Here is a 26,671-nt window from a genome sequence, read left to right as displayed (position 1 = left end):
CTTCAGAGCACAAAGGTACTCTAAACTGGTACTGAAAGCAGACATATCAGTGGTAAGAGCTGAAAAGACATTGATGTGTAAGACAGTATGTGCAGAAGTATGTATAGGAAACAAACCTGACCTCTGAAGTCTGACAAGTTTACTAAAATTTCTAGCAGGAAAAATGTTATTTATTTTTCTTTTTTGGCCAGACCTGGGCTTGAACTCAGAGCTTGGGCACTGTCCCTGAGCCACTCTGTGCCCAAGGCTAGCACTCTACTACTTGAGCCACAGCTCTACTTTTGGCTTTTTCTGTTTATGTGGTTCTGAATCGAACCCAAGGCTTCATACATGCTAGGCAAGCACTCTATCACTAAGCTACATTCCCAGCCTGTTAAAACATTTTTAGTCAGTTTTGTCCAATAAAGGCAAACCAATAAGAATATCAATAAAATACTTTAATGCCTACAATTTCTTGTATACATAAATGGCAAAACATTCACCTGTATTTGCAAAAGTATATTCTCTTGCAGGTCAACAGCACCAGAAAACAAGCTAAGCTACGTAAAAGGTTTCCATTTAAACTTTTGATTTGTCCATTATGCAAAAGACATGGATTTAATAACTCCAAAGAAATCTATATTCCACTCTTAATCATATACTACACACCTGAATATTTGTCACATCCATTCACAAAATAAATAGTAGTCTAATCAGCACACTGAAAATAAAATGACCAGTCTTTCTTCATATATTTATTCTCTTTCCAAAAATTGTTTTGGTCTTCTGCTATATCTCAGAAATGTAATAATAGCTGCTGTGAAGTTACAAAATACAAAATAATTTATTTCTTGGAGAAAATCTTGGGGATTACTTTTTGAAATTAAGTTTTGAGTTCCCATAGACTTTCTTTATAGTCTTTGAACTTTCTCATGGCACACATGTAAGGCTGCCCGTGACATGTGGTACCCTGGCCTCCAAATGGATATATTTGCATTTGTAGTTTACAAAAAATACACAGATAAGTCCTGAAAGTAGCCTTAAAAGAAAGTACCCTTTGCTTTGACATATAACATCAGAAGCAACTGGGACTGTGCAATCAGAGCTGTGAGTTTTATGAAAACTACTTTCCTTACACATAATTTGTGTTAGAGAATACCACACCCATGATCATGTAACATTACAATTGTGAAATAACATTACTACATTCGTGAATTAATATTACCGAATAAAAGGCACATCTTCAAATATTAAGAAAATCTGAAAATCAAGACAGTAGAGAATATACTAAAAACCAAGCACTTAATTTGTAAACCTTGATAAAATAACAGCCTATTCCAGTTTCTTCAAAGGTTGTGTGAAGAGTGGTCAGGAAGTACAGAAGAACAAGATGGAAGACAGGATTTGAAAACAAGGCCAAGATTAAAAGACATATTTTTAAAAAAATAAGTCCTTTTATAATATTGATGCAAATTAGCATCTATTATAGAAGAAACTACGTGGGACAGACATTACAATCTGACTCTTCCTACAAAGTTCTGTAACTTTAGCACAGATTCCTTTCTGTACAAATAAGTGTACCATATCAGTAAATGCTAGTAAACTTTAAAAGCCATCAGAAATCTTTTGGCTATGACAAGCACTTGATTGTAATTAAATTTCAGTCTTACTATTGAAAAAATATTCAATAATTCTCAAAAATATATCCAATAAAGATCATATAAGTAGGGTGGGAGGGGTGGAAGCAAATAAATGATGGCAAAGAAAATGTTCTAAACCTATATTATCAAATGGAGTATCACACTATCCTTAAATCAATTTCATTGAAGGTATTTGAGATGGCTGAGAGTATAGGATTTTCTAGTACTACTGTAAAAGATCTATGTGGAGAGTTAGGGTGTTACAACTAGTGATTAAGACAACTTTCATATGGTATTCAATTTTAAAATTAGATCCTTGTACTTTCAAAAGTCAGAAACAATTCATGAATTACTTCTAGACTGTGTCACATGGTCCCATTGAGGAAGGCTAATAACAATGGTAAACTACAATTCCCAAACTTTGAAGAAAAAAAGATTTTATGGATAAAAATATACAAAACAGCTGGACTTGTTGAAAAGTAAGGATTCTTAGTGGGACATTCCCTCTAATTTCCTATTCTTTTTCCAATGGCTTCAGATAGCCAGAACATTTATTGTAGAATTTTCCTACAAGCTTAGTTCTGTCTCCAATCCTCCATATTTAGAATGAAGGACAAATATTCTTAACAGCATTATCGCATTTTCTGATGCTGACCTTGAGACTTAGCTTCCTTCCAGCCATGTCTGGAACTGCTTGGACTTGAGGCCAAAGTGATAGAAAGTCTGTAAGTCTGACTTGAGTGTGAAACTAAAGTCCCAAGGCCCAATAAAATACCGGTATAGGAAACACCCCCTTTTTTTCTACCTGGGGAAAAATTCTCTTCACAGTGCATAGTTTGAAACAAAAGTGCAATATGGGCACAAGGAGAAGGTGGTGCTCTTGAAATACACAAATTTAAACGTTTTTGGTTTTTGCCATTTAGGGAAGTTAAGCTAAAAATGCAAAGTCAAGAGGTACAGGGCACACTGGGATTCCAACGTATCTTTATGATGGGAAGGTTATCTTTTTGATTGTGAGGGAAACCTCACATGTCACTTCCTTATTTTTTAAACTATAACTTTTTCAAATCTACTGTTTGAATAACTTTTTCAGTATAAAAATGAATTTTTAAGATTTAAAATTAATCAGCACAATGACCTTGTCTATTTTATACTAAAACCAACATAACAATCTCTGAAAGGAAAACTTGGAAAATATTCCTATACTGACATTAGTATTTTTAACTTGGAAACTTAAAAAAAACATTGCCAGATTCCCTAAATTAGTAAGAATGCTCAGCATCCAATCCACAAATAATGAAGAATACAATATAATTTATTCTATTTTGCACTTCTGAGTCACAAGGATGACACCCATGTGATAATTATAAAGCCTACTCTACATTTTTGAGTTCTCAATCTGAACACAGATTAGGACAGGCCACTTATTGCTGACAACATTCATGAAGGGTCAAGTGCTTCATAAAGACAGTAATTTTGACTAGAAGTTGAACAGTATCCTCCTCACACATCAGTGGAATTTTAAAAGGTGGAGACAATCTTTTTTTTTTAACCTTAAAGCAGCAAAGGAACAATAAAAGATTGACTGGTGAGTAACCCCACAGAGTGCATAGCTCATCAGGACAAAGGTTAACATCTGTGAACAGGTGACTTCATAAGAGCACACAGCAGACATTTTACCATCTACATTAAGATTTCACCCTGGAGTATTGAAAATACTTTATGCTCAAATGACAGCCTGCATTGACAGTATGCATTCCTTCTCCTTGAGTACCCAAGTACAAATATAAAATGGTAAGGAGGCTTATTCAGTCTGAAGGCAGGAAATCCTTGCAGCAGTCTTCCTAGAGTTTTACAAAAATAAGCAGCAGCTAACGTCTCTTCACCTTCTTAACCTTTCGACGTTTCATTTCTTCTTCCTCACGTCTCATTTCTTCTAAGTCTTCTTGCATACCTAGTCTTAAGCTGTTAAAAAAATTTAAATAGTATTTAATATACATGAGATTGCTACTTTAAAAGCAACATGAAATTTCAACTGGAAGCTCACATGGATTGTGCTGCTAAACCATTACTGTTTTAAGATGCCTTGATATAAATTTATCTCCAAAGTATTTAAAAATAGGCCTGGGGATTTAGTTCAGTGGTACACTATCTACTTAGCATGCACATGGTTCTAGACTCAATCCACAACACCAAAAAGACTAAAAAGCAAAAAAGAAACAGTAATATTTTTTCCCAATAGCTTATTCTGGCATTTTATCTAGCTAGAGGAAAGGAGGTCTAAGAGGAAGAAAAGAGGCTTCCTACTGTAGATTAAGACTGAAGTGAATTACAATAATGAAAATCCTAAGCAAAGTCATGAGGGTACCCCCTACTCAAGAAATTATCAGTTTATCCAGACAGCCAAACATGAATTAGGTGGAGGGAATCTAACAACCTGAGGCTAGCAAGATTACATCTGAAGTGGAAAGAAAAAAAAAAAAATCACAATTAGAATTAGGGGAGGCTTCTAATTTTCTATAATATACATGTGAGGCACTATAAGCATCTTGTATACATATCACCTCAATCCACTATCAGCACGGGACAGTACAGTTTCATTTCACAAATGAGAAAATATTTGTAAGAGTTCATGCATTTCACAAGACAATATGTTGGAAATAATCCGTACAACTCAAGAGTGTGAGAAAGATTAGAGGGGGAGGGAAAAATAAGGGAAAGGGTAAAAAGTTTGACAAGAAATGTACTTATTACCTTACTTATGTAACTATAACTCCTCTGTACATCCCCATGACAATAAAAAAAAGTTAATGCAGTTGTCTAAGGCCCTTACAGCTAATTGACAGGATGATAGTTCAGAACTGTGTAGGCCAAAACACATTTCCAATATTCCAAATGTAGCAACAAGCAGAATTATTTATGTTTTTGGTGCAGGTCCCAGGGCTTGAACTCAAGGCTTGGACACTGACCCTGAGCTTTTTTGCTCAAGGCCAGCATTTTACCACTTGAGCCACAGCTCCACTTCCAGTATTTTTAGCAAGAGTCTCATGGACTTTCCTGTCCAGGCTGGCTTAAAACCCTGGTCCTTAAATCTCAGCCTTCTGAGTAGCTAGGATTATAGGCGTGAGCCACTGGCACCAGGCTGAAAAGAACTTTTAGAACATCTGTGCGTGAATGTATTATTTTTTGCTTACCTCTTTGCTTCTTCTTTTTGCTGCTCTTTCCAGCTACTTTCCATGTAACGTAAGGCATAATCACTTTCATCTTTGTATCTGATAAGAGAAAATCAAAATTGTAAAAAATAAAATTCAGTTTTCTAAAAGATCTACATCCTCTCATTTAAAAAAGAAATCTTGGCTGGGGTAGCAGAATTTGCCTAAAAATATCACTTTTAGCCAGGTACCAGTGTAGCTCACACCTGTCATCCTAGCTACTTAGGAGGCTGAGAACTAGGGGATTGTTTCAAAGGTAGGGAGTGGAGGTGTGTTTCAGATGAGAGCCAGCTAAGGACTTGGACCAAAAAAAAAGAAAAAAAAAAGAAAAGGTTCAAAGCTAGCTGGGAAGAAAAGTCCTCAAAATTCCATCTCCAATCAACCAGCAAAATGCTGGGCTGGGGAATGGGAAGGTGGTTCAGTGGTAGAGTGCTTGCCTTGCATGCATGAGGCCCTGGGTTCGATTCCTCAGCACTACATATGCAGAAAAAGCCGGAATGGTGCTGTGGCTCAAGTGGTAGAGCACTAGCCTTGAGCTGAAGAGCTGAGGGACAACACCCAGGCCCAGAGTTCAGGACTGGAATTGTGACTCACGTAGAAGAGTACCAGCTATGAGCAAAGAAGCCAAGTAAGAGCACAGGTCAAGTTCACACTCTTGACAGTGAGGCATGCACATGCACACATACACCTCTTTAAAAGAAACACCTTTTTAGTATCATTCCTCCTTGCTTGGTGGGAAGAGAGCGGAGCAGATAATGGGTATAAGTGGATCTCTGCAGTACATGGGTATAACTGGATCTCTGCAGTACAGACATTCAATGAGCTATTATTACTCCAAGAAGTGACATTACCCTGAGAAGTAATTATTCCTGAATGTAATGTAGTGTTAAGTAAAGCACCAATCCATAAGGCTTTTTCAACTCAATCAGCTATGTCCTTGATAATTCACATTAAAATCGAGAAAGCACAATGAAATTTTTTTTTTTGGTGGGTTGTGGGGCTTGAACTCTGGACTTGGGCCTGTCCCTGTGCTCTTCAGCTTAAGGTGACTGCTCTACCGCTTGAGCCACAGCGCCACTTCTGCTTTTCTAGTAGTTTATTGGAGATAAAGAGTCTCATCGACTTTCCTGCCTGGGCTGGCTTTGAACCATGATCCTCAGATCCCAACCTCCTTAGTAGCTACGATTGTAGGTGTGAGCCACTGGCGCCCAGCTTGAAAGTTGTTTGTATATATCATCTCATCTAATACACACACACACACGCACACACACACACACGCACACACACACACGCACACACACGCACACACACACGCGCACGCACACACACGCACGCACGCACACACACGCACACACACGCACACACACACACACGCACACACACACACGCACACACACACATGCACATATGTGCATGCACACATGCCTGCCCCATTGTCAGAGATCGATATGTATATATACACACACATACATACATACATACAGTAAATATGTCAATGGTTTGACCAAGAACATGTAGCTAGGTTAGTAACAGATTTTCTATTTTCTTTGAAGACAAGGTCTTGCTATGTTGCCTAGACTGACTGGCCTTAAATGCCCCACCTTCCTACTTCAGCCTCCTGCAGGCACCCTCCACTACACCTGGGCTCAGATGAGATTTTTTGTTGTTGTTGTTAGTCATGGGGCTTTAACGCTGGGCCTGGGTGCTGTCCCTCAGCTCCACCTCAAGGCAAGTGCTCTACCATTTGAGCCACAGTGCCGCTTTCTGTTTTCTAGCGGTTAATTGGAGTCTCATGGACTTTTCCTGCCCGGGCTGGCTTTGAACTGCAATACTCAGATCTTAGCCTCCTGAGTAGCTAGGACTGCAGGCGTGAGCCACTAGAGCCTGGCTCAGATGAGATTTTTAGTCGGATTTTTAACCTAGTTCTTCTGTCCACTCTATAAGGTTTTTTGGTTGTTGTTGCTTGGTTTTGGTGCCAGTTCTGGGGACTGAACTCAAGGCCTAGACTCTGACCTTAAGCTTTTTTGCTCAAGGCTAGCACTCTACCACTTTGAGCTACTTCCAGCTTTTTGGTGATTAACTGAAGATAAGAGTCTCTTCGACTACCCTGCCCAGGCTGGCACTGTGATCTTCAGATATCAGCCTACTGATTAGCTAGGATTACAGGCTTGAGCCACCGGTGCCCGCAAGTGTTTTTTTTTTGTTTGTTTGTTTATTTGTTTTTATTCTACTGGTTCTTTGGCTTGAACTCTGGGCCTAGGTGCTGTCCTTAACTTCTTTTGCTCAAGATGAGCATTACCACTTGAACCACAGTGCCACTGTCAGCTTTTTTGAGTAGTGTATTGGAGATAAGAGTCTCTGGAGTTTCTTGCCCAGGCTGGCTTTGAACCGTGATCCTCAGATCTCAGTCTCCTGAGTAGCTAGGATTACAGGCGTGAGCCACCAGCAACTGGCAAGTTTTTTTTTTTTTTTTTTTTTAAATGACTTCAAGATATTACAAATTCTCAGATCCAGGAGCTTATAAAAATTACTAACAACTACTAACTTAGATAAAGAATTGTGATACATTATTTTACATGCACACTGCCTAATTTAATCCTTCCAAAATATCATTTAAAAAATAAATTACTGGGGGCTGGGAAGGTAGTTCAGTGGTAGAGTGCTTACTTTGCATGCATGAGGCTCTGGGTTTGATTCCTCAGCACCACATAAAGAGAAAAAGCTAGAAGTGGTACTGTGGCTCAAGTGGTAGGGCACTAGCCTTGAGTTGAAGAGTTGAGGGACAGTGCCCAGGCTCAGAGTTCAAGTCCCAAAACTGACAAAAAAAAATAAACAAAAACAAACCTCAATTTTACCTAGCTATTAAGTGGTAAAATTTTATTTCAAACCCCTGATATAACAGTAAAAAGTTTTCTAATATGCACATTTATGAATTGGATTCAGTAATGCAGACTGAAAAGCCTGCATTGTCAACAAGCTTAGTTACATCAGAGCTGCCAGTCCTATACTGCTGTCCAAAGACCACATTCTTGACCTGTACTATCTTTTATACAATTAGAAAAGCCTTTCTAATTAGAAAGCCTTTCTAACTAGAAAGGCTTTCAACCTGGCTCTGTAAAAAGCTTTCTGACTCCAATGCCAATCTACTTCTATTAGAAAGCTGCTCTCCTAAATATTTAGGACAGTTCTTTTATAAGAACAAGCTTAAAAGTGCTATTTTTTAGCTTTTATGCAAATAACTATACAAACTATTATTAATTAAAAATACTGTGTTAAAGAATAACTATATTTAAAATAACTATGACCCAAGAGTTTCTAATTAAGCACTGTATTCAATAACACTACTATGAATATTTCTCCCTCATAATGTGAATTATTCAAAATAAGCAAGCCATGGTATACATAATTGTAATCCCAGAGCTTAGGAGGTTAAAACAAGACAACCTCAGCTACATAGCATGACTCTATCTCAAAAAACTAAACAACGACAGCAATGAAATATACCATATTTACCTAAATCTTTAGACTTACTTTTTTCGGTCATAACCAAAGATTTCCCGAATGTGCTTGGATATTTCTTCCTGAGGTTCTCCTTCATCCTCAATAAAATCATCCATTTCAGAATCATATTCATCATCTTCTTCCTCTTCATATTCTCGCTGCCTTTTGTAACCAGGAAAGGGAAGCCTCTGAGGACCTAAATACAGAGACAAATATTTGTAATTAAACCTCAAAGTATTTCTAGTAGAGTTCTACATAAATTGGGATCTTTAAAAATATTTAAAAATTAGGGCAAGCAGGCTGGCTCTCAGCATGGTGTCATGTTATTCCTGCTGTATAGGGGATCTAGAAGGAACGGAATGCCTATTCTAGGGCTTATTAGAAATGCTTTGCTACATATATTTAGCTTAGTAGTACTGTACTTCTGGGATTTAAAAGATTAGTAGAATTTCTAAAACAATAAAAGTTATAGAATCATGAAATTTGTCTTTGTGTGTGTACGTGCCGGTTCTGGGGATTTAACTCAGGTCTTGGATGTTGTCCTTGAGCTTTTGTGCTCAAGACTAGAACTCTATCACTTGAGTTGAAGTGCCATTTCCAGCTTTTTGGTAGTTAATTGGAGATAAGAGTCTCAGGGACTTTCTTGCCCAGGCTGACTTCAAACTGCAATCCTCATATCTCAGCCTATTGAGTAGCTAGGAATTCAGGTGTGAGCTACTGGTCCCTGGCAGAATTAGGAATGTTTAGTTATGTCAAGGAAAGGCATCAAAGTAACACATGTCTATTTTGATCACCATAATTTTGTCTATAAATTTCAAGTCCTGTACACACATAGCCCCAGCTATCAGAAGGCTATGACAAGGAGGATCTCTGTACCCAGGAGTTCAAGATCAGCCTGGAAAACATAGCCAAAAAAAAAAAAAAAAGGAACACAGTAGGAATTATAGAAAATTGTTCAAACTGAGCAATTTTGGAAAAACTTTTAACTATTTTTGCCATTTTGCTAAAAGGATTAAAAAAAAAAAATAACCCCAAAACAAAAACAACTCCGCAAAGATAGGCATGAGCTAGTAGGCCAATACTGGGAACAAGTGCATTCTAGTCTTTGACTAGACACTCCTTTTGTTGTCCTATGATGGTTTTTAATATGTATGGCCTGTCCTCTTAGCTCAGTTTCTCCATCTTGACATTATATAACATTATGGCCAGATGATTCAGTGTTATAGGAGGCTGCCTTGTGCTATTTGTGTTAACAGCATCCCTGCCAGTAACATGCCCTGTTCTGAGCTGTGACAACTAATGTCTCCAGATATGTAAAATGTCACTTTTGGGTGTCTAGCTGAATTAGGATTATTTTTAAAAAATTACATCACTTGTTTCTTCTCACATTCTACACAATGTTTAACAAGTGTTTTAACAAATGCCTAATAGCATGTAGACCAAGCAACTAGCAGTTACTACCAACAATCTTGTACCTTGGTCCTAACCAGTGGTTAGAACCTTGATTACTATCCTTGAAGAAAAATAAGGACAGTCTAAATTAGTTCATGGTACATAAACAGGTGCTTAACACATTTTTGGTGAGTGAACAACGCAATAAAGGCTTCAAGCTTGAAATTATATTCTCATAGTTAAGGACAGATCTCTTTATGATAAAGATCTCTTCAGGACAAAGAATATTTTATCTGTTAAATCACATAGGGCATGTACAGTCACACAATCTCACAAATGACAAAACCAAGATTATTATCTTGGGGATATTGCAGGGATCAACAAAGAGGATCCTACATAAGCCTTCTTTCTAACTCTTACCCAAACCACTATCATTAAGGAATTCTTAGGTACAGGGCAGACAAAGCATCAAGAGTCTATTAGCACTAGCACACATTAATGGGTCCTTGGTTACATTAAATGAAGTACTCTCTTCCTAGTACAAATATGTATTCTATAAAATGAAGGGCACAGTCTTACCTTGGGCAGATCTATAGCCAGGTAGAGGAGGCCTCATTCCATTCATCTGTCCACTGTTGGATCGGCTAATAATATTCTTTGAGGAAATTGTTTCTGACACAACAGTACACTTGGGCTTTGTGGGGGGATCTGGGCTACTAATTGTTCTCCCAGGTCCGAGGCTGCTCACTGGTCTCCCAGGACCTGAAGTACTGACAGTTCGTCCAGCTGGAACTGAACCACTTATGGATCGCCCAGGGCCACTTACGGACTTCCCATGGTGGCCTGGGCCACTCACTGGTCGTCGAAGTTCATGTGGACTGCTTCCTGGCCGCCCAAGGCTTCCAGAGTTGCCCACAGGTCTTCCAGAACTACCTGAACCACAGCTGGGTTGACCAGGGCCACTTGAGCTGCTTGTAGGTCGTCCAGGACCACTTGTACCACTCACTGTCCACCCAGAGGCATTTGTGTTACTGGCTACCTTCTTGGTCCCACTGACTGATCGCTCAGTTCCTGAGCTGGAGCTGCCATTCTGGCGCTTGGGAACAGGGGCAGAACCATGAGTGGGCCGAGTTGTTCCTAAGCTGGGCCGCCCAGGGGCTAAGTTGGAGCTGCTGCCAGTCTGCTTGATACCTGAACTCTTAGCTTTATTGTTTGGAGTAACCATGAGCCCAGGCTTGGAATGGCTAGGATTAGGAGATTTTTTGGCTTTGTGCTCAGTGGCAGATTTCTGAGTCCCACTAGCAGAAGTCTTTGGGACACTTGGTGAATAGGTGCTGGAGTGAGGCTTTTTCGCCCCATTGAAAACAAGTCTGTCATGACCCTCATGAATTGAGGGTTGGGAGCTACTGCCAGATCCTGACTTGGTCCTCTCTGCTGGCGTGAATTTGGATAAAGACAAAGCTGAGTGTTTCCCATTGGCTGGGCTGGGTCTGGATTTCTTCTCAGGATGAGGAAAAGGTACTCCCTTGGAAGAAGGTTGCCTGTCCCCAGAACCTTTGCTAAGTTTTGTCACCATACTTTCTTTCTGAATGGGTACCTTTTTGGACACAGTTGGAGGTAGTTTTGCATCTGTCTCAGGTTTCTTTTTCCTATGCTTTCGTTCAAGGAATTCACGCTCCCTAAGTTCTTCTGCAGTCATAGGCCTTTCTTCCGATTTCTTTACTACTTTGATCTCCACTGGTTCAAACTGCTTTTTCTCAGCCAGTCTCAGTAAATCAGTGAAGTTCATAGGTGGTGGGGCACTTTTAAGGGGGACCTTTGGTTTGCTTTCAACTTTGGGAGGTTCCTGCTCTTCCTCATACTCCTCCTCTGATACTGCTTGATTGTATTCATAGAACGCATTCTCTTCTTCCACCTCATACTCCTGGTCTGGTCGATGGCTGGTGTGGCTGTCCACTGTTTGCCTCTTCTTTGACTTTTCCTCAATAGGAATCCCATCATAACCATGGAAATTATCCTTAGTCCTTTTGGCCATAGCTCTTGCTTTCTTGTCATGTTTGAGCTCAATTCGCTTTCTCACTAGGTCTTCTTTTCTCTTTTTCTCTTCTAAGGCTAAAAGGAACAAAATAAACATTATTTATTTCAAGGTCTCAAAACAGCAGCACGCTCATGTGGCATTGGTAGGTAGCCAAAACAATCTTCAATTATACTTTGAAGATATCTAGGAATCAAATGAGGAAGTTGCCTGAACAAATACCAATTGAGTCATTTTTACATAATAAATAGATCATGAGTTTTTCTATATGACTAAGCAATTGGGGGACTTGGTTTTCAGCTTTAAGTACACCAATCAATTAGTACCCACTTAGAATTTTGTTAATAATTACAAATATTCAAGCTTTTTGAATAGCTATTTACATTCAGTATAACTTCTTGAGATTACTAACTTAAAAAAAAATCTTTTTTGGCAGGGGGAAAGAGGGATCCTGAGACTTGAACTCAGGACCTAAGCTTTTGCTCAAGGGTAGTGCTCTTCAGCCACATTGCCACTTCTGGCCTTTTCTGAGTAGTTTATTGGAGATAAGAGTCTCATGGTACTGGTAGCTCAGGCCTGTAATCCTAGCTACTCAGGAGGCTGAGATCTGAGTATCATGGTTCAAAGCCAGCCCAGGCAGAAAAGTCTCCATGACTCTTATCTCCAATTAACCACTGAAAAACTGGAAGTAGATCTGTGGCTCAAAATGCTAGAATGCCAGCCTTGAGCAAAGGAAGTTCAGAGCAGCACCCAGGCCCACAACCAACAACAAAAAATCTCATGGACTTTCCTACTCAGGCTGGCTTTGAGCCATGATCTTCACATCTCAGCCTCTTGAGTAACTAGGATTACCACACCAGCACCTGGCTAAAATTTTTCCTATTTTAATTACTGAGCTCTAAAAGAACTTATTAATTTAAAAATGTAATATGTAGTTTCAGAACCGAAGTTGAAGAATGGCATTGTTACTGGGGGCTTACTATGGTCATAATCACTAATTCCAATAACCTTTTTGTTTTAAAGGGTAGCTTACTATGTTATCTAGGCTCATATCAAGGTCCTGGGCTCAAATAACTATCTTGACTCACATTCCTTAGTAGCTGGGACACACCACTATGCCTGGCTCCAAAAACATTTAAGGCAGATTAACAAATAAACAAAAAGCAAACTTCCATCAAACAACCAATACATGAACACATGTAAAGCTATACAAAGGCAATCCAGAGACAGATAGTCACACTCACTATCTGAAATCCATGGCCAGTTACGTTTTTTTGTCTACAAACAACTACTGGTTAAGTACATACTAGATATGAAAATGGGAATCTTTAAAATGGAGAATAAGGCATACATACCTTTTCGTCTAAGCTCTTCTTCTTTCCTTCGAAGAAAAGCTTGTACCGCCTCTGATTGGACACCTTTAACTTTTGGGTCTTTCTTGGGAGGTCCCACTGCCAAACTGTATCTTTTCTAAAAATAAAAACAGAGCAAAAACAATAAGCAAACCAACCTTACAAAATATATTATCTAGGGGCTGGAGGGGAGTGGTGGTGGCAGAGATATTGTTTAGTAGTAACAGTGCTGGTGTAGAATGCCCCAGGCCTGGGTTCAATTCCCAGTGCCACCAACCTCCCCTTTCCTCAGAAATTAAGTGCTTCCAAGCCCAATTTTCTTTTTCTTTTTTTGCCAGTCCTGAAATTTGAAATCAGGCCCAGGGCACTGTCCCTGAACTTCTTTTGCTCAAGTCTAGCATTACCTCTTGAGCCACAACATTACTTCCAGCATTTTCTGTGTATGTGGTACTGAGGAATCGAACCAGGGCTTCATGCATGCTAGGCAAGCACTCTACCACTAAGCTAAATTCCCAGTCTCAATTTTCATGCCAAAAAATGGCCACGTTTCTATACACTATTTTGTGGCAAGATCTTATAAGTTCATAGGTTACTTTGCTTAAAACAAGGAAACATAAATTTTGAAATTTGTTAGTTGTAAACCATAGTTTTATCACAGCAAGTTATAGCCTAAAAGCATTTCAAAGAAATTTAGGGGTACTACTTAGCATTTGTGAAGCATTGGGTCAATTTCTAGCACTGCAGAAAAATAAAAATAGAAGGAAAGAAAGTAGAAGGGAAGGAGGGGAGAAGGGAAAGAGGGAAGAAAGAAGGGAAGAAGGATGGGGGAGAAATGGAGGGAATGAAATGTAAACAGAAGGGACCTAATTCTCAGTAATCTTTAGCTGCAGCCTTACATTTATTAAATATTTGCTGTACAAACTCTCATTTATATAGGTTTCCATATCATCTAAAAAGTGCTGGTTCTATCTTGGCACAGATGATATTCCTCTGAAGTTTAATAACTTAAACAAGGGACAAACAATTTGCCTCCAGGGCCATTCACATTAAGTTTATGAGCTAGGAAATAAAGGTGTTATTTTGGTTTATTTGTTCTGTTGTTTTTTTGTTTTGTCAGTGCTGTGGCTTCACACAGTAGGCAAGTACTATATACTATTAAGCTTTAGGCTCCTCCACCCTGGAAATAAGATTTAAAAAGCGTTCTTCCTCTTTTGTCTTGTTAGGCAGATATCATTCTCATCCACCGCATTTGTTAATGACCTAGTAGAAAATGAAGTAGTCTCTGAGAACAAGTAAGCAATTTATAAACCTAAAACATATTCTCACTATGCGTATGAAATCCTTGGAGGAAAGCCAAATGCTCTGTGCAGTAAACTAAAGGTTGCTAAATACAAACTATCTTGAAGCAGGCTCAAGTTCCAACTAAATTAGCATACCAATAAAGCAGCTGGCCAAGGAGGTGGGCCGTAATCCAACCTGAAAATCCTGCATGATAGCAATGCTAAGAATTTAAACATCCCTGACACAGAAGTCCCAAGACAGTATCCAAAATTTTTCCCCAGTTATGCTGGCCAGGACACAATGAAATCTCTTAGTCTACATCTTTGTAAATTGAATTGTAGTCTCTTTCAATAGAGGACAAAGAGCAGACAAAGGAGAAAAAAAGGGAAGAGAATGAGATGTAGAACTAGATATGTTAACATTTTCATCATGGAAATTCTACCATCAAAACAATTCCTGATTCAAATTAAAATGTATGAAAACTCATAATACGCAGAGTCACAAATTAATTCCAGTTTATCTCATTAGGAAGTTTTGAAAGAAAGGAAAGGTTTAAATTTTGTTGCCAAGACTGTAAGATTTTTTTGTTCCTGGTTCAATTAATATATAACTCAGAGGGCCAGGGATATATAGCTAAATGACAGACTGCTTGGCCTAGCAATCAGTCAACCTTAGCTATCAATCAATCAATCAATCAATCATAGATTTACCTGCCAAATCAAAGCTGACAGTTCCCTCCAGAAAAATTAGAACATACATATTATCAATACTTATTTAACAAGACAAGAATGTTATCTAGGTAACACAGCACCAAGCATCACACAACATGATTATGAGACATCTTTTGTCCTAACCTGGGACTCCAAGTAAAAACTGGGATATTATAAAAGAAAAGCTGTTTGGAACTGAGAAGCCAAAAAAGAAAGTATGAGACAAAGTTGAATGTGTTTGCCAAGTTTTGGTCATTTACCTAATACATCTTTCATGAATTTTTACTTTTTCAATATACTTCCTGAACTACTACTACGAGCAAATGAACCTAACACTTTGATCTATTACTCTAGTGCTGAGATAGAGCTCAGAATATTGATGAAATGCCTCCATTGAAAAGCTATAGTTTTCCATTTTATGTCAATATGTATAATAACTACTGAAATATGAAATACCCCGTTTTATCACCTAAAATCATGGTTCAGCCAGTCCTTTATGGAGTGCCTTCGAAGAAACAGTGACTTAAGAGACAAAAATATAGAAAGGCAGAAAAACAAAAAACAGTGTTCAGGAAGTCAGCTCTGCTCTGAAAAGAATTACAAAGACTATTTTTCCTATTTTTCCCTCTGTCATTTCCCATGTAAATATTAAAATTTTCTTTAAAAAAAAAGTACTACTAAATTTACTTTGGTACTTGGGTTTGAATGCAAGGCCTTTACCCTTTAAGGTACAGCTCTACTCCTTAAAAATTACTAAGCTTGGGCTGGGAATATGACTTAGTGGTAGAGTACTTGGCTAGCATGCATGAAGCCCTAAGTTCGATTCCTCAGTACCACATAAACAGAAAAAGACAGAAGTGGCACTCTAGGTCAAGTAATAGAGTGGTAGCCTTGTGCAAAAAGAAGCTCAAGGACAGTGCCAAGACCCTGAATTCAAGCCTCAGGACTGTCAAAAACAAAAAACAAAAAACAACAACAAAAAAACCCAAACCAAACCAAACCAAAACACCAAAAAACTACTAAGCTTAAGGTTATGTAAACTACAGTACTTGTGATCTTCTCCTAGATCTCTCCTATAGTGCAAGTCTCTCCTTAGTTCCTTTGCCCATTTAGTGATTGGCTTATTCATTTGGGAAGGGGTTAATTCCTTGAGCTCTTTGTATATTTTGGATATTAGGCCTTTGTTAGATATCAGGACTTATTACTTCCTCTGAAACTTGAAATGCACTCAAAGACACAGATGCAAAGAAAATAGTAAAACATTCTCTTAGGCAAAATTGAGATTACAATTTAAAATCTGGAGGAGTGGGGAGCTGGGTCACCACAAACTTCTTTTTTCTATTTTTTTCCCCTCTGATATTGGGGATTAAACCCACCATCTGCAAATGTTAGCAAATATTCCACTAGCCATGATGCCTACCCTTTCACAAAACATCTTTAAGATGCAATCCAGGGCTGGGAAGGTAGCTCAGTGGTAGAACGCTTGCCTTGCATGCCTGAGGCCCTGGGTTCGATTCCTCAGCACCACATAAGCAAAAAGAAAAAAGCCAGAAGTGGCGCTGTGGCTCAAGTGGTAGAGCACTAGCCTTGAGCTGAAGAGCTGAGGGACAGTGCCCAGGCCCAGAGTTCAGGCCCCACGACCGGACCAAAAAAAAAAAAAAAAAAGATGCAATCCACATGCCATAAAATCCACTCATTTAATGTATAATATTTTTGTAATATTCAGCAAATATATACCATGTGATATATAACCATTACTACTGACTTCATCATAAAAAGGAATCTGGGGGCTGGGAATATGGCCTAGTGGTAGAGTGCTTGCCTAGCATACATGAAGCCCTGGGTTCAATTCCTCAGTACCACATAAACAGAAGCCAGAAGTGGTGCTGTGGCTCAAATAGTAGATCAAAAGAATCTCAGGGACAGTGCCCAGGCCTTGAGTTCAAGGCCTAGGACTGGCACACAAAAAAAGAAAAAAAACAAACCCACAACAACCCAACAACACCAAAAAATCCCACTTCCTATTGTTGAGTGATATTCCTGGTGACCACTATGTATTTTTTTAAACGCTCTAGATTTACCCATCCCAAAGATTTCAAGGCAAGCGCTTTACCACTGAGCCACCTTCCCAGCCCCATCCCAAACATTTCATATAAATGAAAGCATAGCATGTATGACCATAGTTAATTCTGTGTATTAACTTGTTTAACATAACAGCATCCAGTTACTTAACCATATACTAATCTAGATGTTGCTGTGAAGGTGTTTTATGGGTGTTATTAACATTTACAATTGATTTTAGATAAAACATATCCTTTGTGATATGAACCAGGTTATACCATCGATATATGAAGAACGTCTAAAGCTTATTACAGAAGGTTACAGAATTAACTCCTGTCTCATTTTTCAGCCTACTGGCCTAGCCTACTAATTCTGGACTTAGCTGGCCAAATAATGAATTCCCTAAAATAAATCCTACTGGTTCTATTTCTTTGGAGAACTCTGTGCTCAGCTTCTTTCATTTTGGAGCATGTTATCAAGATTCCTATCGTAGCATGTGTCAGCATATCATTCATCTAGTGGGTGAGTAATCATTTCTCTTTCTCTCTCTCTCTCTATATATATATTTATAAATCTATATATCTGTCTCTCACATATAACTTCTATTAACTATTCCTCAGCTAGATATCCAAATTGTATATGTTTTGGCTATTATGAATAATATTGCTGTTAATATTTGTATTAAAATGTTATGTGGACATATGTTTAGACCTTAACCTTGAGCTGGCTAGTCCTTTGGTGAGACACTGCAACAATGGTCTTTATTTCAAAAGATTTTTAATAATGGAATATTTTATAACACTCCAAGCCTACAGGGGTACCCTAGTAGAGAATGACTTGTTTTTTACGGCCTCAGGCTCGGAGTACATCATATTTTATTTAATAAGGCAGAGGGCTAAAGGTGTGGTAAGAGTGATAAGAGTGCATGCCTAACAAGCACCAGGCCTCAAGTACAAACCTCAGTGCCACAAATAAACTGATCGATAAATAAATATAAGAAAGCAGAACGACTTGGCATTTTCCCATGCCAGTAGTTATATGTAACTCTAATAACAGCACATCAATTCTGAATCTGATTCAAGCACCAGGCTACTTCATTGTTTGAGGTTCATGAGAAGCAGCTGGACAAGTTTCTTTTATACTAAGCCTATCCATTCTGTAACACTGCAAACCAACACTCATTCTGTTGGACCCGAATGAATAATCCACAACACTGGTGCTTATACCATTCAAACAAAGCACTAGAAAATTTGCCAAGATTTTTAATTCTGAAGCCAATGTGTACAAAATATCAATCCACTTTAACATATGTGTCTCTTGCATTGAAACTATCACACCTGTAATCTTAGCTACTCAGGAGGCTGAGATCTGAGGATTGTGGTTCAAAGCCAGCCTGGGCAGGAAAGTTCATGAAACTCTTACCTCCATTTAACTACGTTAAAAAAAAAAAAAAAAAAAAGAAAGGAAAAGAAAAAGAAAAGAAAAGAAGAAAAGAAAAAGAAGCCATAAGTACAACTCTACCTCTTGAGTGTAAAAGCCCAGGGACACTATCCAGGCCCTGAGTTCAAGCCCCAGGACCAACATAAAATAAATTAATTTAAAAAATTAAAGTGCTTTTGGCCTGGAAATATATATTCACCAAATGTGTTACAGTTTTCTTGAAAGCTACACTTTACTCAGGAGGTAACATATTTTTCTAATTGTAAAACATACATATTTCCTGATGATTTAGAGAAAGAAACAGCAAAAGGAAAGAAACGTTGTGGGGAAATCTGTGGGGAACACAGGTAGCAAAGATGGCCCTGAGAGGAAGTTGAGTGGGCAGAGCTGGATTTGTTTAGGTTCAGTGTGTAAACATCTCATGGAAGGTTGGGTGCATGATAAGGTATGGCCTTTCAGTGATTGGTTGATCCCATTTCCTCTCCTCCCACGCAGTCTTTTGCTTTAAAAAGGGGATGCTCCCTGTTAATGAATGAGTTCCTGCTTGACTTGACTCCCCCCTGCGTCTGATTGTCTCCTGGGCTAAGGGAGGCTGGGGAACGGGCGAGCGGCCGCACTTACCCCTCCACGGACCCCGTCCGTGGACAGAGGAAGACCCAACAAAATGTAATATCTGATTTGTAAGAAATAGTTTTATTGTTAAAGTTTGTAGAGTTCACAAGCTTTGTAGATTAAGATAGTGATGATTATTATTGTGAAGGTTAAAATATGTTTGTGACTTTAGCTAAATATAACTATGCCAATACCAGTATTGTGAAATTTATGTAGTCAATCGTCATTTTCAATTCTCATTTCTTATAGTAAGAATATTTAAAACTTACTGTCTTAGCAACTTTGAAATATACCATTACTATATGTATTCACTACACTGTACAATTGAGATTTACAAACCAAAACTTATTTTGTACCCTTTGACCATTATCTAATTATCTTTATCTACTATCCTCTATAAATATAAATATCCTTTGCACCTATAAATTCAATTGTTTTAGATTCTACAAAAAAAACAAGAACATTTGTCTTTCTAGGCCTAGGCTTACTTCACTTAACAGTGTTCTCTATTCTATCTACATTCTCACAAAATGACAAAATTTCCCTTTTTAAAAAGATTTTCCTCTGTGTATGCATGTGCAAGCAAGCATGCCAGCACTGTTGCTTAAAGTCAGGTATCTTTTTCCTGTTCAATTTGTTAGCTCAAGACTCCAATGTGGCATTTTTTTCTTGTTAACTTTGGAGATGGATTTGTATTGGACTTTTCTGCCCAGGTTGGTTTCAAACCAATCTTCATTCTTCAGATCTCAGCCTCTTCAGAAGCTAGAAAAAAGCTGTCTCAGGCACTGTACATGTCATCTTTAGATCTGAGTGAAGAACATCCAATTTACAGATAAAATATTACCTACAGGAAAAAGTTTCCTACAGAAACTTTTGTTGGCTCCTTCAAAATAAAATGTTGCTATTAAAAAAAAACAAACCAGAGACTTTTCATGCTATTCTATCAAATAACTACTACTTTGTTTTTGTTATTGAAGCAGGGGGGAAGGGGAGGTAGGGAGGAGGTTAGGGCAAGGTTACCAAAAATATCTTTTCTCCTCTAAATAAAACAGAGCCTGTGAGAATGACTAGTTACATCACCTTTGACCAGCTGTTATTTGTATTCAGATTTCCACAGGGAAATAATAGTGAGCCTAATATTTCTAGGCATGATGCAATCCTTTGTTTTAAACTAAAGCATTATGAAGTAACTATTTCCTTTGAAAGAAAGAAAGAAAAAAAACAATTTGGGAACCTAGTTGAGCAGCTCTATTTCCCAAATCCAAAATTTTTAGGTACTGACATAACATCACAAGTGGAAAATTGCACACCTGACTTCACACAACGGTCAAAGTCTAAACAAAACATACTAAAAATACTATATTAAGACTGTATACAAGATACATTTAATATAAATGATTTTTTGTTTAAGGTTGGTTCTCATTTCCATTATATATCATATTTATGCATATATTATAAAATGGGAAAGAACCTAAAATCCAAATTACTTTTAACCACAAGCATTTCAGATAAAGGATACTCAACTTGTAGCTCTAAGCCAGATATATATTTCCTTTCCAGAGTGGAAGTCTGACCTAAGAATTCTGAAGACCAAAATCTATCAGCTGTAATAGGATCCAAATGGGAAGTGAAAATGAAAACAGATGGCTAAAAGGTGAAAAAGAAAAAATTACGCACAAAAATGGAGTGACAAAGAATAAACAAATACAGCAGTGGTACTCAATGGACACTATGTTGAAAATGAACCACACAACTGTGGGTAGGGATGGGAGGGGAAAACTGGGAGAAAGTGAGGGAAGGGGTGACATTACCCAAAAGGAAATGTACTCTTTACCTGACTTATGTAACTGTAACTGCTCTATATACCTTTATAATAACAATTTTTAAAAAAAAAACAGAAATACGGCTGGGTGCTGGTGGCTCATGCCTATAATTCTAGCTACTAGGAGGCTAAGGTCAGAGGATTGCTGTTTGAAGCCAGCCCTGGCAAGAAAGTCCATATGAGATTCTTATTTCCAATAAACTCCAGAAAACCAGAAATGGAGCTGTGGCTCAAGTGGTAGAACACTAGCCTTGAGCTGAAGAGCTCAGGGACAGAGCCCAGGCCGAGTTCAAGCCCCATGACCAACAAAAAACAAACAAACAAACAAAAAAACACACACCAAAAAAAAAACCTCCAGAAATAATCACTAGAAAGAAATGTACCTTTGCTATCAATTATTGAAAAGCCTCAGTGGCTCCTAGACCACTGAGTTTCAACAAAGCAGAATCCATATAGGGCAAAGAGGATGCCTCTTGGAGTATGAAAATTGCTTGTTTGTAATAATCTGTTACATGTAGGATGTCTTATATTTTTAAAAAATGAAATAGGAAACAAGACTTCAACTTTACTAATTACATATTAGTTTATTCTAAAATGTAAGAGGGCTGCCAGGTGCCAGTAGCTCATACCTATAATCCTAGCTATTAAGCAGGGCGCCCGTGGCTCACGCCTGTAATCCTAGCTACTCAGGAGACTGAGATCTGAGAATCTCAGTTCAAAGCCAGCTGGGGCAGGAAAATCTGTGAGACTCTAATCTCCAATAAACCACTAGAAAACCAGAAGTGGCGCTGTGGTTCAAGCAATAGAGCGCTCACCTTGAGCTGAAGAGCGCAGGGACAGCACCCAAGCCGAGTTCAAGCCCCACGACCAACAAAAAAAAAACCCCAAAATTCTAGCTATTTAGGAAGCTGAGATCTGAGGATCACAATTCAAAGTCATCCTCGGTATGTAGGAAAGTCCCTGAGACTCTTATCTTCAATACATTACAAAAAAACCCAAAAAAACTAGAAGTGAAGCTGTGACAGTGGTAGAGTACTACCCTTGAGCAAAAGCTGAAGGGCAGTGCCCAGGCCCTGAGTTCAAGCCTCAGGACTGGCACAAACAAACACATACACACAAAAGAATGTAGAAAGCTTGGATTAGAGCTCAGGGGTGGTGGACCACTTGCCTAGCATTTGAGAAACACTGGGTTTGATCTCCATCAGTCCAACAAATTAATGAATGGATGAATTAACTAATCAATCATATGCAAATTAAAAATATGTTTTTTGTTAGCATTTACAAAATATGAAGTATGGGTAAATAGGGATGTGAATACTCTTCATATTTGCAAGTGAATTATCTTCTTCAGACTGTGTATAAGATATATGATAGATAGGGCTGGGAAGGTGGCTCAGTGGTAGAGTGCTTGCCTTGCATGCATGAGGCCCTGGGTTCGATTCCTCAGCACCACATAAGCAAAAAGATAAAAGCCGGAAGTGGCACTGTGGCTCAAGTGGTAGAGCACTAGCCTTGAGCTGAAGAGCTGAGGGACAGTGCCCAGGCCCAGAGTTCAGGCCCCATGACCAGACCCAGAAAAAAAAAATTAAAAAAAAAAGAGATATATGATAGATGAATTAAGTTAAAGTAAGATCATGGATTAAATTTAACAGTCATTTACTGTTTTATTCCTCAATAGTTTTCTTTTGTGACTTTCATGACATATGTGTGTATGTGTGTATATGTGTGTGTGTGTGTGTGTGTGTGTGTTTAAAGTTTTGTTTTGTTTTTTAAATAGCCCCATTAGTTAGGAAATGGAAAGACTTGGAAAAAATTATATTAAGTGAAGTAAGCCAGGCCCAAAGAAACATAGGTCCTATGGTTTCCCTTATTTGCAATAACTAGTATATATCTGGAACAAGCAGAAAAGGTCAAAAGCTATGTATATATAACCAGATAAGATTATGTTAAGCGAAATGAACCCCAAGATAGGGACACAAGTGATTTTTTTCTTTCTTGCTATTGTTCCTAACATATTTATAATGTACCATGTGATTTTTTTTGTTTCTTTGTATGTTCCTCCCCCACAGTATAACCCTTGTTTTCACTGTATTTGATGTTGGTGCCCTGCATCTTGTATATATACTTCTCTAGCTTAGGGAGGGGAAGGGAAAAAAACAAAATGCTTAAATAGGGATACAGGTTGACCCATTACAACAATGAGATGTACAAGACACTATGTTGAAAAAACCAACCTTACAATTTAGGCGGGGAGGGGAGGGAGAGGGTAGTGTAGTTGTGGAGGTGGGAGGGAAGGGATGGTAGGGGAAAAACAAAGGAGGAGGTAACAATGCTTGATAAGAAATGTACTCATTACCTTGCTCATGTATCTGTAACCCCCTCTGTATAGATTTTTACAATAAAAAAGGTATTAAAAAATTGTATTAAGTGAAGTAAGCCAGACCCAAAGAAATATAGGGCCCATGGTTTCCCTCATTTTCAGTAATTAGTATACATTTAGGATAATTTTATCAGATGAGCAGAAAAGCTCAAAAGCTCTCTCTATATATAATGTATATATATGTTATATATATACATTATATATAAAGAGAGACCAAATAAGATCATGCTAAGTGAAATGAACCCCAATATATGGACACAAGAGATCTTTCTTTATTGTTGTTTTTAATGTACTATGTGATTTTTTTTTTGTTTCCTTTGTGTGTTCTTCCCCCTATGGTATACCCCTGTTGGCACTGTACTTTATTTTGGTACTCGGCATCTTGCATATACATTTGTCTAATTTGGGGAGGGGAAGGAGAATAATAAAACAGAATGACCCACTGAAACAATGATACCCACAAGACAGTATATTGGAAATGAACTTGACAACTGGGGGGGGGAGGAGGTCAGGGAGGTGGGGGAGGGGACGGGATAGTGAGAGACCAACAAGGGAGGCGTTAACAATGCTCAACAAGAAATGTACTCATTGTGGTAGAGCGCTAGCCTTGAGTTGAAGAGCTGAGGGACAACGCCCAGGCACCGACAAAAAAAAAAAAAAAAAAAAAATGTACTCTACTCTGCACAGCATCTTTACAATAGAAAAAAAAGAAAAAAAGTTTTGTGTGTGTGTGTGTGTGTGTGTGTGTGTGTGTGTGTGTGTGTGTGTGTGTGTGTGTGTGTGTGTGTGTGTGTGTGTGTGTGTGTGTGTGTGTGTGTGTGTGTGTGTGTTGCCAATCCTGGGGCTTGTACTCAGGGCCTGGGCACTGTCTCTGAACTTCTTTTGCTCAAGCCTAGCACCACTTCTGGCTTTTTCTGTGTATGTGGAACTGAGGACTGGAACCCAGGGCTTCATGCATGCAAGGCAAGTACTCTACCACTAAGCCACATTCCCAGCCCCCATTTAAGGATTTTAATGCTAACTAAATCAAACTTCCAGGTTTACTAGCTTTCTAGGATTGGGAGCAGGAAGCATGATTCATAAAATATATGCCTGTTATTTTTCTATTAAAATTTAAATTTGAATTCATCAATTTACTTTTTTTCTTTCATTTCATGTTACTGCAAGTACAAGTAGATAGATAACATACATACCTTAAAAGACACATAATTTGGAAATACCTGTTTCTGATTACCTGTCTTTTCTACTGGAAGCTATTATTGACTTTTAAAATAAGAAATTACTAGCCTTGAGACGGAAAAAAAAAAGCTCAAGGACAGCGCTCAAAGCCCTGAGTTCAAGCCCCAGGAAGGAAGGAAGGAAGGAAGGAAGGAAGGAAGGAAGGAAGTACAGATCATTATCCTGGGCATCAAAGCTAGTATTATCTATCTTTGATCTCTACCGAAATTCAGGAAGATCTGGAGTGAAATTCTAAGTCTACAGCACGATTTAAGACTCAAGGCAGGTGGGCACCTGAATCCTAGCTACTCAGGAGGCTGAGATCTGAGGATCACAGTTCAAAGCCAAACCCGGGCAGAAAAGTCTGTGAGACTTATCTCCAATAAACCACTCAGAAAAACGGAAGCGGCACTGTGGCTCAAGTGGTAGGGTGCTAGCCTAGAGCTGAAGAGCTGAGGGAGAGTGCCCAGGCCCAGAGTTCAAGCCCTCTATGACCGATCAAAAATTAAAAAAAAAAAAAAACTCAAGGCTTGGGGAAATAATTATTAGTATGCAGAATATGACTACATAACCATTTGTATGGTAAATAAGTAGACCTAGGCTTTTTCACTCCTTATTTTATTATTTTCAGATCAATACTTTCAAAAGGGTAAAAGAACTAGCCAGCTATGACAGGAAAAGTAACAGGAGAGAAAAAGTACTGCAAAACATCTAGGAAATGAGAACCCAATACATTCCAATTGAATTGACTTTGAAAAGATGTTTCGCACCTCACTGCCCAGACTGTGGGTAGGTATCACAATGCAATTCGTCGGTTTACAGCTGTGCTGCGGGAACCATCTGAGGTTCCAGCTATGACTAGTCCATGCAAAACAGGTACAACTCCATGAAGCCGACTGACACCCTCTACCACTTTAAATGGTTAGCTTTTACGCTTGACACTCCTCTGCGATTATGAGCTTATCGGCAAACGTTCATGAGCTAATGGGACCTAGATTTTCAGCAAAGGCTTAAAATCTGGAAGGCCATCAGTAAAAATGGGAGCTGAAATAAACTCACATTACCCCCTCCCTCCCTTCCACTACCCCCTCCCCCACCCGCGCACTGGGGACGGAACTCGGCGCCTCACGCTAGCTAAGCAAATGCTGTAACCTCACTCAGACCGCTAGCTCCTCCGTCGTTTGACCGAGGATTTCCTGGAATACACTCAACAAATGATTTTTTTTTCTCTCTCTCTCTCTCTCTCCCAACAAAAAGGGGATCACTTCTCCCCCAGCCCCAGCAGGTGATTCCGCCGCTGGTTCCTCCGTGGGTGGGGCCGCGAATGAGAAATCACTAAACCTTTCACCGACGACGGGCGACAGATCGGCCCGAAGGGGCCTCCCCCCCCCCCCCCCGCCACGCTCTGAAACCAAGTCCCCGAAACAGACATCCTTCCTCCTCAACCCTGGGCTGAAGTTTGTGCCGAGCCCCCTCCGCCATCAACCAGAGCTGGAGCCCACTCGGCGCCAGGAGCGCCTGCCCCGCCCCCCCCCCCCTCCTGCGCTCTCCCATCAACTCGGAAACACCCAGGTCACCAAGTCACCAGGAGACTCCCATCTTGTCCCTCCAACCCTCCTTCACCGCACGCTCCCAAGAGCATACACCCAACCATTGGGAAGGAGGGCGGTCCCGCTCTTTGATCTCTCGGGAGCCCACTTCCAGGCGGCTGTGCCCAGAAGTTCCAAGCCACGTCTGAACTTGAAGCCGGAGGGGGGGTCTCGCACAGGGACGCCCCGGTGGCTACTTACCGGTACATGGTTGACACCTTGTCCTTTGGAAGCTATCAGGAGAATTTCCCTGAAGTCCATGTTTTGTCGAGGAGAGAGACTGGGCTGGGCTCTCGGGAAGGAGGCTGAGCTTGCCTCGCCGAGAAGCCCCGACGCCCTAAGTGAACTTCCTCCGCAACCCCTCCGCTACCCCTCCAAGACGCGACCACTTCCGGCGCCTGCCAATGCGGTCTGACCGCCCCTCTTCCCTTCAGCTGCCTTGTATCC

General features: G+C 39.3%; 1 protein-coding gene across 1 annotated transcript; it reads right to left on the bottom strand.

Moving 5' to 3' along the window:
* Positions 1-416: 416 nt before the first annotated feature.
* Spty2d1 (SPT2 chromatin protein domain containing 1) lies at positions 417-26,671 on the bottom strand. Its single transcript, XM_070032744.1, has 6 exons — positions 26,426-26,671; positions 13,115-13,229; positions 10,304-11,836; positions 8,363-8,528; positions 4,814-4,891; positions 417-3,584 (listed from the first exon to the last, which is right to left on the bottom strand). Exons 1-6 carry the CDS (start codon positions 26,483-26,485, stop codon positions 3,491-3,493), a joined length of 2,046 nt encoding a protein of 681 aa, XP_069888845.1. The 5' UTR covers positions 26,486-26,671; the 3' UTR covers positions 417-3,490.

This window comes from Dipodomys merriami, unplaced genomic scaffold (assembly GCF_024711535.1).
Source record: "Dipodomys merriami isolate MVZ:Mamm:240054 unplaced genomic scaffold, mDipMer1.0.p SCAF_21, whole genome shotgun sequence".
NCBI lineage: Eukaryota > Metazoa > Chordata > Mammalia > Rodentia > Heteromyidae > Dipodomys > Dipodomys merriami.
This window is presented reverse-complemented; position numbering and strand designations above follow the sequence as displayed.

Bases quoted from the DNA above. Each gene is read 5' to 3' on its own strand.
- Spty2d1 (XM_070032744.1), bottom strand. From the start codon at position 26,485: ATGGACTTCAGGGAAATTCTCCTGATAGCTTCCAAAGGACAAGGTGTC. The intron at 11,837-13,114 runs GTATGTATGCCT...TGTTCCTTTTAG, and splicing joins AGAAGAGCTTAGACGAAAAG to CCTTAGAAGAGAAAAAGAGA. The intron at 3,585-4,813 runs GTAAGCAAAAAA...TTTTTTTAACAG, and splicing joins CAAAAAGAAGAAGCAAAGAG to CTTAAGACTAGGTATGCAAG.